Source organism: Epargyreus clarus, unplaced genomic scaffold (assembly GCF_041222505.1).
Source record: "Epargyreus clarus isolate Ecla_fem2 unplaced genomic scaffold, WU_Ecla_fem_2.2 ptg000024l, whole genome shotgun sequence".
Lineage (NCBI taxonomy): Eukaryota > Metazoa > Arthropoda > Insecta > Lepidoptera > Hesperiidae > Epargyreus > Epargyreus clarus.
Window position 1 is genome coordinate 595462 of NW_027332231.1, and position 14218 is coordinate 609679.

A 14218-nucleotide genomic window follows, 5' to 3' on the forward strand; every position below is an offset into this window, starting at 1 on the left:
TATTAAAACGGGAACACAGCAGCGTTTAACATTGCTGTTATTAAGTACAAATACAGAGATACAGAATGTACAGATATAGAAGTTTTACAGAGAAAAGGCGACATGAAAATAGTATCCCCATTTTCAGTCGCATCATTGTATAAATTAACTTATAATTTTACACAAAAATAATTTTGAGTAAGTTTGGAATGTTAAATATTGCGATAACCTTTCTATTTTAAAAGGTTTCCAAATATTTTTGATATTTTTTTCCACGTTTCATTTTATTTAAATCCAATTAAATATGATTAGCTGTATTTATGATCCTTATTAGCTGTAAGAAAAAAAATACAAAAAGAACTTAATATTGAGTTTTTTGTTTTGATATTATGCAAAGTATAAGCTTTGAAATCCGTAATTATCTTTAATGATTTGAATTAAATGTAAAGAATTATAAAAAATTACATAATTACAGATTAAATTCAAGTACGGTCTAGTAACGCCATATGTGATAAACTAAATACATATATCACACTACGTTCTAAAGGCGATTTTTGTCGGAAAATTTTCTTATTTTTTTTTCCAAACGAGTTTTAAGTCCACTTGAAGTTAAGTGTTTACTAGTGCCCATTAACATATGTGACCAACTTCACATAGAAAAGGTTTTGTCTGAAGTTGATCACCGGTGAGTTGCCACTCCTGCGTAGTAAGACGGTAGCTTCTTATCATGTAGGTAAGCCGGCATCCACACCTTTCCACAGAAACATAGAACTGCTTCACGCAAGAAAGTGATGTGATGGTGGTACCTCATCGGTCGTACCACACAAAATGATACAAAAATATTTTAGTTGCACGAAATGTTTTTCTTATTTTAATTTAAGTATTACTCGTATTAGTTACGACACAGCTAGTCAAATTGTCTGTTAAGTTGCAGTTACTTATTTTATGAGAAAATTCTACGCTGAAAATCTATCTATGTTTATATTTTTTCTTTATTATTCCATATTTTATAGCAATAAATATCAATAACGTAAACTGCTGTAATAAAAATATTATTCAGTCAAATACGAGGATAATTCAATGATGAGTAACATAAGGAGGGTTCTTGGCGAGCAAATAATTCATTAGTCATTATGAGAGATTGCCAAGAAAGTTTTGCCTTAAGAGATTTATAAATCCTTCTGCCTTTTACATGGGAAATTACGGATGTATTGTAGACACTGACGAAGTAAATCAATAGACCCCTAATACGTATTTTCATAAGGAAGGAGTTACCATATATTTTATTCTTCGATTATTTTGTTAGCTTAGGAGTGTTGCAGGGTTTCGTATACCATTTATAAGTTTGTTTATTGTTTCAAGTTCATTTTTATAAGATTAAAGTAGTAAAGGGGCATGATGTCCATCTGATTGTATGTGGTTACTGCCACTCATGGACATTTGTAACTAATTCTATATGTAGAGAATTACGTTTTTAAGCCGATCACAGATATGTTTCTAATCCTAAGGACTAAAAAGGAACATAAACAATGTTTTCATAGTTATCGTTTTTGCATAACCGCACAAATTAGAAATAACCGCACAACATCAACATACTGAACCATGCTATTTCCATCATAGTACAAATAACCACTTATATAAAATACCTCCATAATATTTAAAAACTTCTTTTCGCAAAAAAAAAAATAAATTTTAATGAACATTTCACCTTTTTTCATTTACGTTATGGAAGGAAAATAGCGAGAAAACATACGTACCTATATGAGAGTGTCCCATTTATTTAGTCAGCCTTCCTTATTACAGTGCTGACTCTTTAGGTGATCTTCTGCTGATCACATCAGTCACTACGGCCTTATTAAGGTCATTGGTCTTAGATAACAAGGAAGTCTAAACCGCCCCAGATAAGATTGGAGTTTCAGAAGAGGGTCACAGATCCGTTCCTGTTTCTGAGAACTAACTACGTGGAGCAACTTTACATGAATAGCGGGCGCGGGGGCAGCGAAGAGAATATGCCGGACACCTACCGGCTAAAACCCCACGGTGTTCCTCTGTACGCCTTTTGTCGGGACTGCAGGTACGCTAAAAGCATTCGTCCGTAGTCCCGACGACGCCTGCCCACAACAAGGCCCATCTCTGTGTGGGATGGAGCTGGAGCTACTCCATTCTATTGATATTATCTTTGAGGTGCGGTTCCTTTGGACGCTCTTCGTCGGGACCACGGGTACACTAATAGCACTAGTATGTGAATGTGGCTAGTATGTGATACAGGTCACAGTTCATAATAGAATATAAAATGTTATAGCACGTAAAGTAAATTTTATAGCCATTTACAACATAAACACCTGAAGCCATATCTAGCCAGCGGTAGCCAGCGTACGCTGAGCCGTGATCGCGGAAACTGATTGTCATTAGGGTTGCCACTTTACACCTGGAGAATAATTGACATTAGTTCAACTTGGTCCGAGAAAGATTGCAATCAAAAGTACAATTTTATAGCCACCTACAACATAAACACTTGCAAGCCATACCTAGGTGGCATTAGCCAGCGTACACTGAGCCGTGATCGCGGAAACTGATTGTTATTAGGGTTGCCACTTTACATTTTAGAGAATAATAAAATTCACATTAGGTATGTGTGCAACTAAGAGAATAAGCTTGCAATCCAAAATGGGTTTTGAAATTAAATTTGTATAAACTATTGGGAAAGTAAAGTAATGTAAAGTAATAAAGAAAGAGGTAATGTGGTAACTTAAGGTAAGAGGTGAATGTATTTTTATGTATTAGCAAGTACATACTTGCTTCAAATTATACGTACGTACAGAACATACCTGTGTGTATATAATACATTTATACTAGCTGAAAGAGAAAGTAAAAATGTGATTTTAAAATAATTAAAAAGAAAAAGCATACAGGGATGTATCAATTTTTACGGTTGTGCATAAAGTATCAAGAAGCGCTTTGAGTTTAGGATAGGGAAAATAAGCTGTGGTGCATTGGTGAGTCTTGATTGGTGACTATTGTAGCTATTGTTAAGATACGAGTATTTATCATTTTTTTAAATTTAAATAAAAAACGATCATGCATCAATGATTTTCTTTCGGCGTTATAGCATTTCATAATTAATTTAAAATACGCGTATACCTTTGAAAAGTCACGGGTATGAATCTGAGTTCGAACCTGGGACCTTTTGATTAAGAAACCAAGTTTCAACTAGTAGATTATCACAGCTCTTATTGTTAAAACTGAACCAACTGCTATCACAACGAGGTGTGTCGATAGTGCAGTTCACGCAATAACATACTCAGTGACATAGTCTATGTGTGACAACCCTAACAACAGCTGATAGTAACCTTAGAATTACTGATAATCAAATCGCCTTGGATGACGAACCACAACGAAACTGTGCCACTAAGTCGCGTCCGTGTGACTTGCTCGGTCGCCACTCGCGTGCAACACTATAAATAATGTGTATATAATATTTTTCTTATTTACAAGTTATACCAGTAACTAGCCAGTCAAGTTATGTAAATGCAAAGAACAAATAAAAATGGATTAATTAGTCGTATTAAACTCGTTTTCCTCGGTAAATTAACTGCAATTGTGAATTATTTAGTAATTGGTGCGTTATGTTTAATTGTATTCGGTGATGTAAGATGTGGTTAACACGAACATAGTGTTAAATACACCAACAAAGTTATAGTTTCAAAGTTACTAACCAAACTTTAGTTACAAAGTTGTCAAAATATACGGTAAAATTCGAACAACATTGAATGGTTATCGTGAAATTCGGTTATGGTTGTATGTAACCATGGCCCGGTTGCAATGGACAGTGCTGTGGTCGCTGTGGGCGGCGCGGCTCGTGCACCAGCCGACGGAAACGGTGCGGTTACGCAGCGGCACGTTGCGGGGGTTCGTCGCGCCGGAAGGCACGCATAAGAGCTACCTTGCTATACCCTACGCTTCGTATCTTGGTAGATTTAAGGTATAAATATGTAATCTACAAATATACAGACAAATTTTAAGTATGAAGTACTCTTACATTACGGTGATTGCTGACTTACATATGATACGATCATATTATCTCTCAAGAGTCGCAACGCGTCTGTACTTAGTTGGTTTCAAGTAGAACATAATATATGGAGTTGGTTACGGATGTCTACAAGTGGCATTAACCACTTATAAAAAATTAGTTCTCTTTTTAATAAGTTAAATAAAAGCCAACCTCAGATAGGAATATCTAATCCTATCTGGGGCTTATTATGCAGACGTCCACGAGCGATAGTAGCCACTTAACATCAGGTGGACTGTATGCTCGTCTGCTACTCCTATAATATAAAAAAACCGCACCTCATTTGGTAAGATAGTTTCCTTGTGTTGTTAGGGTCTCTTTCCGCAATATGTTTTTGAAGGTGGTAGAACCCTTTGTGGTTTGACTCCGGCGGCACCACCGCCACACCTATTTCTACCTAATAACAGCAGTGTTAGGCGCTGCTGTGTACCGGTTTGAAGTAAGGGAGACAGACTTTTCCGAGGCGTTCCAGCTTAGTCCTCAGGGGTAGCGGCGCATCTGTGGCCGACCTCAGGTAGGAATATCTAATCCTATCTGGGGTTGATTGTAGATGTCCATGGGCGGCAGTAGCCACTTACCATCAGGTGGAATGCATGCTCGTCTGCTACTCCTATATTATAAAAAAAATATGTCGCTGAAATTGTACTAAGCGTATAAGATGTGCTATGAAAATACAATAGATACACTTGTCGCGATCCTTAGCATTCGTAGCTCCGAGTCCTAGCTCGCATTCTTTCAGCTTAGCAATAAGAACAGAGCTAAGCTATGAAAATTAAGCAATTCGTGGATTTGACACATATATTGATAAATAGCTTAACTACTTCGCACATCTATACTGGAGATGGCTTAGGTACATAAGATGTCCCTATTATACAACCTTTCGTGTTATTTATTATTATTTTTTGTATTATTTTATTTATCCACCAGTAAAGATGAATTATCACAAGCTTAAACAAGTCCTTCGAGTAACCTACTACAGTGTATATTCTTACTAGTTTTTGCTCGCGGCTTTGCTAGCAGTCTGAGGTTTTTATCTAAACCTCGGGGCACTTTTTTGGGATAAAAGGTATCCTATATCCTTTTCTGAAACCCTAACATTTTATTTGAAATATTGGATATAACATGTCGATAAAATTACATAATTTAAATTCTATTGGCTAAAGATTTGTACTATACATATTGTTTAATTTGCATACATTCTTACTTAGTGCTCATATGAACGCTAAGACGTTATTTAAGGCACTCCTGTGCACTATTTCATACGTAGGTAGTTCCAGTATATGATATGGGTTGTCAGTCGGTATACTTTTATTAATTTGATGTGAGCAGCAAATCCGTTTCCAGTGCTTCTTATGCTAAGAGATCACTAATGCTCATGGACATTTGTAACTAACTCCATATAGAACACTTTCTACCTGAAGCCTGTGGCAGATGCGTTGCCACTCCTGAGGATTACTATGAAGCCCTTTAGTGTAAGTCTGTCCGGTTCTACATCCTTCCATCGAAACGCAAAACAGTTTGATAGAAACGGGTGTAGCGGTGGTAACAATTTGGTAGAAGCATACTAACTCTACCTCCTTAACCACCACCACATTAGCTATAGGTTATATGTTATAACTTAATCTATATTATCGATGGACATGGAATAACCGGAAGTAGAAGAAGAAGAAGAAGGAATAACTTTGTTAATGCATTGTACATAGACACAACTACGATAATAATTGTGTTTAATTACGTGTCTGAACTCCATTGACATCAAGATAATGTTTTCCAAGTTTGTCTGCTGTCTCTTAGATATGGGTCAGAGATGCGTGGTTGCAACACATCAGTTACCTTGTGCTTATGTTTCGGGTTATCTCATAGACACCACAAATTGTAAATGTTTTTTACGAAACAAGCTTATCGTGTATTTAAGTCTAACCGACAAAACCTAAAATAGATAACTTTTTTGCAAAATTTAATCATAAGACCTACAACGAGAGCAAGGACAATACTAAAAACTGGTTTTGGGGTCATGAACACAGATATTTAGACATGAATTAGTTTTGAAAAAAAAATAGGACATTGTTCTACTTTAATGAAGTTGAAATGTTGTTATTGTTATTTTCATAAAGAAAAAATATAAGTGTTAGAAAATTGTTTTAGCAACACTCTGCCGTGTCTTAAGTGGCTTGGAGTATTTGTGCCTAATCCAAAATAGGAGTGGCGTCCTTCCGTATGTCGGTGATAGCATTGCTGCATCAGAGGACTAAGTTGAAACACCTATTTTTTATTTTGGACAACACGTAAAACTTAATCAGACTTATTTTCTTTCCAGCCGCCTGGTCCGGAGCCGACGTGGGAGGGTCTGTTCGAAGCAGTCAACGAGCACGTGCGATGTCCACAACGAGTTGGCCAGAATATTCTTATAGGACAAGAAGTTTGTATGACGCTTAATGTTTACACGCCTTTGGATGCCAAGCCTGGATCAGATTTAGCTGTTATGGTTTACATACATGGAGGAGGCTTCTATGATGGCTCAGGATCTGGGGCTTTGTACGGTCCTGATTATTTGGTCGAGAAAGGCGTTGTACTAGTTACAGTTAACTATCGACTTAACATGCAAGGCTTTGGCTGCCTGGGCATCAAGGAATTACCGGGAAATGCGGGATTAAAGGACCAAGTTGCAGCTTTGAAATGGGTGCAGCGTAATATAAAGGAGTTTGGTGGTGACCCTGAAAACGTGACGATATTTGGTGAGAGCGCTGGAGCAGCATCTGTCTCCTACCATGTCCTCTCGCAAATGTCGAAAGGACTCTTCCATAAAGCCATTATGCAAAGCGGGTCCCCGCTCGCACCTTGGGCACTACAGTTCAGACCAGCTTACATAGCAAGTTTGCTCACCAAAGTCATGTTACATAAAACAGAGGATCCTTATGAGCTCTACGATATTCTAATGAACAAGACTGATTATGAATTAATAATAACAAGAGTACCTCGGAAACCACATAATATTATAATATCGGAATGTCTTTATGTCCCATGTGTTGAGAAACGATTCGAGGGTATAGAACCATTCATAACCGACATACCATTGAATATACTATCTAAAGGAGAGTATAATAAAGTGCCAATGATCTTAGGGGTGAATAGTGAGGAAGGATATTTATTCGCAGCAATGGAAAATGATACAACGATACCAAAGATAGACATAAGTAAATCATTGCCTAAAGACATGGTCGTACCTGAGGAACAAAGACTGAAAATAGCTGACAATTGGAAACGACTATATTTAGGTAATGAGGAAATTTCTAAAAATAATTTGCTCAATCTTTCAAGGTTCCATGGTGAAGTCTACTTTAGTTACCCAGTTCTTCAAGCAACTGAAATGTTTTTGAATACTAATGACAAGCCAGTGTACAGTTATATGTTTAAGTACGACGGATGGAGGAATTTCGTGAAGATTGGTATTGGGGACCCATACCGAAGTGCACCGGGTGCGACTCATGCCGATGATATCTTCTACTTATTTAGACAATTCCTTTTGCCAAAGATGTTCGAAAATAAAATGATTGATCGTATGACGACTATGTGGACTAATTTTGCCAAATATGGGTGAGTTTCACTTGCATTTCTATTTGTTTGTTATTTATTTCAGTGGGACAGCTGTTGTAAGTCTTTAAATCTATATCTTATACTGATGAATGTATATTTATCAATTTATACTACTTCTATAGGTAACGTATGTAACAAATCTTATCTATTATCGAATAGGTACTTAATTGAAGATATATTTTATCAGAACCTGTTACTTGCGTTCTTATTTAAACCCTGTGGTCCATTATTATTACTTACTAGCTGATCCGGCAAACGTTGTGTTGCCATATAAATAAAAAAATGTTAAGGGTGAACAACCCTCATCACTTAGGGGTGGATATGAAATATAGATAGTTGCCGATTCTCAGACCTACTGAATATGCATATAAAATTTGGTGAAAATCGGTAAAGCCGTTACGGTGGAGTACGGTAACTAACTTTGTGACACGAGAATTTTATATTATATAAGATTTACTGAAGTGTCCATCGCAACCTCGCAACTCATACTTAAAAAACTGTTCTAAAACAATTAATAAAATCATAAGATTATTTTCCGTAAAGATACTTAATTTATAAAAGAACTTAATATTGCTATTTAATTAGACATTTTTGAAATGATAGTTCATCTTTTGCAAGTTGCGGTTAGTTATGAAAAACATTATTTTATTACTATCTATCCTCCTCTGTTGCCATTGTAGCGAAATAATGATTATAATATACTAGTTTTTAAGTATCTTTACCGTATATATACGTATTATAGCTGTTTTTGCGTGACCTTCGACCAACAACGGGTAAATTAGTTTTATAACATCATAGATGATAAATATTCTTCATAAGTAAATTATCACTGGTTCGTACACGCTAATCTCTGAAACCATATAACTGATTTTATTGCCGATTTGTGTGTGAGGGTTTTAGCTTGAAATATAGATTTTTTAGATCCGAAAGTGGCGTTGTTGTCGAGGTGATTTTCTATGACATGGCAACCTCTGTTGGGGTGAGCTCCTAGAAGTTGATTTTTAAATAAGAAAAAAAATAAAATTTTTAGCATTATTTTGTTATTTGTATTCTTCTTAGAAAACTCTTTCATTTGTTAACAATATCAAAGCAGTGTATAAAACATAACAATACTTGATCCTCCATCTTGGATTTAGAATGACGTCATTAAACTAACTAATTAACATGAATGGTCATCCAAACCAAACGCGTATACAATATCTGCTCAATGGATTGTTGTTAACTGGCTTAAAATTCAGTTACAAGATGTGACCCTCGAACTAACAAAGAAAGTTACAAGCTTGTCTATACTAATATTATAAAGAGGAGAACTTTGTTTGTTTGGTTGTAATGAATAGGCTCAAAAACTACTGGACCGATTTTAAAAATTCTTTTACCATTCGGAAGCTACATTATTCACGAGTAACATAGGCTATATTTTATCCTTGAAAGTAACTCTGTTTGTCTGTCTGGTTGTCTCTTCTTCACGCCTAAACCACTAAACGCGGGCGAAGCCGCGGGCAAAAACTAGTATGAAATATATTTGATAAATACATTTTGTGGCGGTACAAAGTTTGCCGGGTCAGCTAATAATAAATAAAGTAGGTTAAAAGAAACAATTCTTAGTAAGAAAAGTGAGTTATAATTAAAGTGGATTTAAATGACATGGGTAATTATGTAGAAAAATAATCTTTGAACCAAAAAATACATATATGAGTATTTTTTGCAGTTGACAATAACAAAAAAAAACTTATAGGTAATATTAAAATTTGGCAAAAGCTATTACGTACTAAACATTGTCGTGATTAAAGTTAAGAAGGCATTTTTTGTTTCAATTTTAAATCCGCTTATATATTTATGAATAAAATTAATATCATAATTATTAAGAACTTGGGCCATAGTCCACCACGCTGGATAAGTGCAATTGGTAGTGTTCACACCATAATTCTAAGTCTATGGTTCACACACCATTGAGATTTTTTGAGAGAAGAACTCAGGCACGCAGGTTTTACCGATCCTTTACCATTTAAGCAAGTGATAATTAACTTCTAATACGGTGGATCAATTAATTGCCTGGGATTCGAACCTCGGACAACTGATTGAGAGGCCGAGATTCTTCTAAATCCATAAGCTTTCCCGATTTTATAAATGGACAATGATACTTTTGCTTATTTGAAAACTAACATTTTTCCTTTTTGCAGAGATCCTACTCCAGTTTTGACTGAGTTGCTGCCGATCAAGTGGCATCCTGCTGATAAGTCTTCACCGCAGACCTTCGTTATTGACACGGAGTTCAGCTACGCACCACTATGGGCAAGCGAGTCCGCAAGATACCTTAGGGAATTATACAGCAAGTACAGAAGGAAAGAATGATTAATGCTACATACCAAATTTCATTAGAAGATATGATAAGTTATAAGAAGTGAAGATTCCACATTTAAGATAACTTTGGTGGTAGGACGAGTATGCTGCAAACCAAATGGAAGTCACACTCAATGCTGGCCCAAAACAGTTCTTACGTTTTGGTGAAAGGGCGTGAATGCTCGCTGAATTACTTATACCGCAACCATTTTGACCGCAAGCGGTAAAGTATCTGGTATCAGCTTCAGGTCGAATCCTTGATAAATATAGAATTAGTTGAAGATATCCAAGAGCGGTATTTCTCACTTGATGCACTCATCAGATGGACTACATGCCTGTTTATTTCTTCAATTTTATGACAAAAAACTAAAGTCTACGCTTATGTTCTTAATCTTGTCTCTAAAATTTTAGGTTTTTAAATCTTTCCTCTTCTTGCCTGGGATTGTCCTGATATCACCAGTCGGAAGCAGTAGCATATAAGAAAATTTGACTTCATAGTTTCTGTTATGTTCACTGTTCACATTTTTATTTATATGTAAATAAATGCACCTGGTATTGGTTAGAAAATAAACGTGTCGTGGTTTCAGGGAATTACTATTTTAAAATTGAAAAGACTTGGGATAGTCGGGATATTATACAAGATAATTTTATATTAACAAAGTAGTAAGTATTACTCAAACAATGTCACTGGAAATACATTAAAAAATGGGTTGTAAACAATTAAAGGGCGATAGCACACGCACGACATTGAGCTAATGCTTTGAGCGACAGTTTATGTCAGTGATGGTAGCTGACTTTTATTGGCATCGCCGGTGACGGGCGGCCACGGTGGCGATGTGGGCTGTCGCTAGTGCATAAACTGCCTTAGAACTGATGTATACTTACTCGTACATTAGTGCTATTACAGGAAGGTAATTTATTTGTCGTGTTTTATTCCGATGGAATAAACGATAGCTCTTAATGAACATTAACTAGAGATTTTATCAAAACTCTTGATGCAAATTGTATGATTTATGCCTAACATTATTCCATTTTATCAACTTATGTAATTGACAAAAGAATTAAACTATTCAAAATCTGTGTAATTCTTTAGTTGCTTATTGTATCGCTTTTATTTTATGCATACAAATTATGAATAATGCTATCATTATTTTGCGTTTAAAATAATTGCACCTCTGTAATAACAATGGTTAGTGCGAATACCATGTTTTCATTCTGGTACCGCGAGTAAATGACCAATCAGGCGCTGTTGCCTTCAATTACCGCCTTCAATCTGACATTGTCATTACTCCCATCTAGCAGACTTAATTGTAAATATTCGAGACAGTGTTGCATTGGCTACTTTGTCATTTTTACAGTTAAAGCAGACTTGCTACTTTTAGCATCGGCGATTCGCGTTTATCGAATACGCGATTTTTGCACTAACGTCATTATAGAGGTGTGATATATTTCATATCATTATGGCCTCTGTTAAATGTATTCTGTAAAATTTCTGCATGGGACAACAGACTAATAATATACCCTAATATTGTTAGTACTGGTTTATGAGTCAAATAAAAATATTTATCATCAAATTATGTAATAATGGTAGTGTTGATTAAAAACGAGTGATTTTTCCTTTTGCATTATTTTTAAAAGACCCGACGTCCATTTGTTACTAACTCCATGAGGACTTCTGATTTAAGATTTTTTTGTTTTTTAATATTGCGTATCGTGTTTCATTCACACGTCTCAATTTGTGACGTTTTGTCAAGCTTGCGAACGCAGCATTTAATTATCGTAAGTAACCGTAAGTATATGTTTTATTAAACTGTTTAAGGCTTAGTCGTTAAATATAATGTACGAATATTTTTCATAGCAAATTTGGGCACATTGAGATATTTATTATGACAACGAATGCTAACTCACTTCACTTAAATAATGACTTTTCACCTTATACTGCGCCTGGTGATGATGATGATGTTCTGACGTATATCTACCGTTCTTACCCAAGCAGGCCTGCTCATCACCTCATTGCAAATATGGCGCAAGTAGTGTCTTCAAATTTTAAAGTGATATTTCGGTGACTTTTAAAATACAATTGTATATGAAAAAGTACGAATTTTAAATGATGGATTTGAAGGTAAAATTGCAAACAAATAAATGTTAGTTTAAATCTAAATGAAAGGCAAAAACACGCATTGGATTCAGTCATTATTTCTTGTTCCACAATATACTCATACCTACAGCATTGTTAGAATGCTCAATTATATAACTATTACAATAGTGTTACGAGTATAAATGTATGAGTTCGTTGTTCAAGGTGACTTTATTTGGCCAGTAAAGTAGGTATATGATGATATTTTACACGCTTTATTTCCTCTTGAAAGTTAATTTAACCTACTTTTATTAAATGAAGAAATCAACAAACACACTGACAACTTGTATCAGATGTTTTATAAGGTTTAACGTGTGCTTTTCAATAATGATATGAGTCTTTTAAAGAAGAGTGCAAAATACCTCCTCTTCAAAGCGATGCATTGGCGATTTCTCTGGTGTTGCAAAAATGGTGCGATGAGAACCCGTCTACTTTATCGCTAGTTTCAATAATATAAAATACTGTCTAGACTTACTTCCTAACTTTCTATGAGGATATTTTTTTTATTTTACAAGACCTCACCAGCTGACAAGTTCGATTATCATTTATCCCCAAATACATAATTGTGAATCCAGATTGATATAGTGACCCCAAAGTCCCCTAGTGTACACTCGTACTTAGAAAGGATCATATTCTTCAGGCCGATATTGCCCCAAAATCTTGGGGCTATTCATCTTTTGAGCAAACTTCCGGTCCCCAAACTCAGCTTACGCTCCTTATTAAATCCCTTCAATGGGCCCGGGTGAATGGGAATAGTTTAATCTTCGCCCTTTGACGGATGACCGAGTTGGGGATGTGGGGTAAATTTGTCATGATATTTTCATAAGCGCGAGATTGATTAGTATGTGCGTTTTTGGATTTCGTGATTCGTGCTGTGATTTTTATTGTTATTAAGGGTAAAATGTTATAAATGACTGTGAGGACTAAATTGTATGGCTTCCTGCAAGTCAATTATTTATGAAACACACCGATATAAAGCTTAAAGATATAGAAGATAAATATGTTACCTTATTCATTAATAAATTTATCCGATTTGATTTGATTTGCCTTTTTAATGAAATGTATAATTTTATCGTATTTTTGTGGTAACATACTGAATCAAGGAGTTTCAAATTAGTCCTCTGGGGTAGCGACACATCTATGGCGGTCTCCTGGTCTCTTATATAATCTGGGATCGATTACAGATGTTCATAGACAGAAGTGTGCACTTGTCAGGTGACCTGCTCGAGTGTTTGCTGCTTCTTTATAATAATAAAAAAGTGTTTTGTCCATAAGTCCAGAACCTCTATGTTTACAAGCATACACTTGCTTATACAAGACCAGTTTCTGTATGATTCGTTACTGACAATTACTGTTTCCGCCTTCTCTTCCTATTTTGATGGCAATAAATAGGTTAATAGGCACACTACCGCTTACATGCAATACTCGCGTCGTGGACATTGTCCATCATTATAAATGTTAACCTACTTCAAAAGAAGGTCATATGTTTTTGTTACATATATATTCCGCATATTTGCTTTATAACAGGTTTAAAATAGCATTTACAAAAACTGAGATAACTATATTATGTTTCTTGTAATTTTGGTTAAGTTTACAAACATTATATACCTACATTTTCTATTTGTAGAAGTTAATTAATAATTTTTCGTCACTGTGCTTGCGGACATCAATTTCGGTAGATTAAAAATAATTGGTTTAAACTCCATAGATTGTAAATTATTAAAACCAATTAGTAATTTTCATAGCTCAAAAACATTAGGCTCTATGACTTAATTAATAAAGTTTATTAATGTTCAATGTTCATAGATTAAAAAATAATCGGTTTCAATGTAGTAAATATGTGCTATTTACGAAGATAAGTCAAGATTTGCTTAAATCATTTTTAAAATTTTTAAATTATCCATCTGTAATTCTTCACACTAGGTAAAATAGTTTCTGATCCCTCGGGGGGCCTTAACTAAATTCCATTATTCTAACACAATAGCAGTGGAGTCCCAAAACTGGAATACTACAATATAGTAACGCGATACAAAAGATAAAAATATTATAATCAAAGTAAGGATTAGGGTAAGTAGACGTGTATTTTCGAATGGTTTATT

General features: G+C 35.2%; 1 protein-coding gene across 1 annotated transcript; it reads left to right on the forward strand.

Moving 5' to 3' along the window:
- The first annotated feature begins 3380 nt into the window (after positions 1-3380).
- LOC140752386 (esterase FE4-like) lies at positions 3381-10372 on the forward strand. The gene is made up of 3 exons (XM_073086660.1): positions 3381-3961; positions 6366-7642; positions 9823-10372. Exons 1-3 carry the CDS (start codon positions 3788-3790, stop codon positions 9992-9994), a joined length of 1623 nt encoding a protein of 540 aa, XP_072942761.1. The 5' UTR covers positions 3381-3787; the 3' UTR covers positions 9995-10372.
- The last annotated feature ends 3846 nt before the right edge of the window (positions 10373-14218 follow it).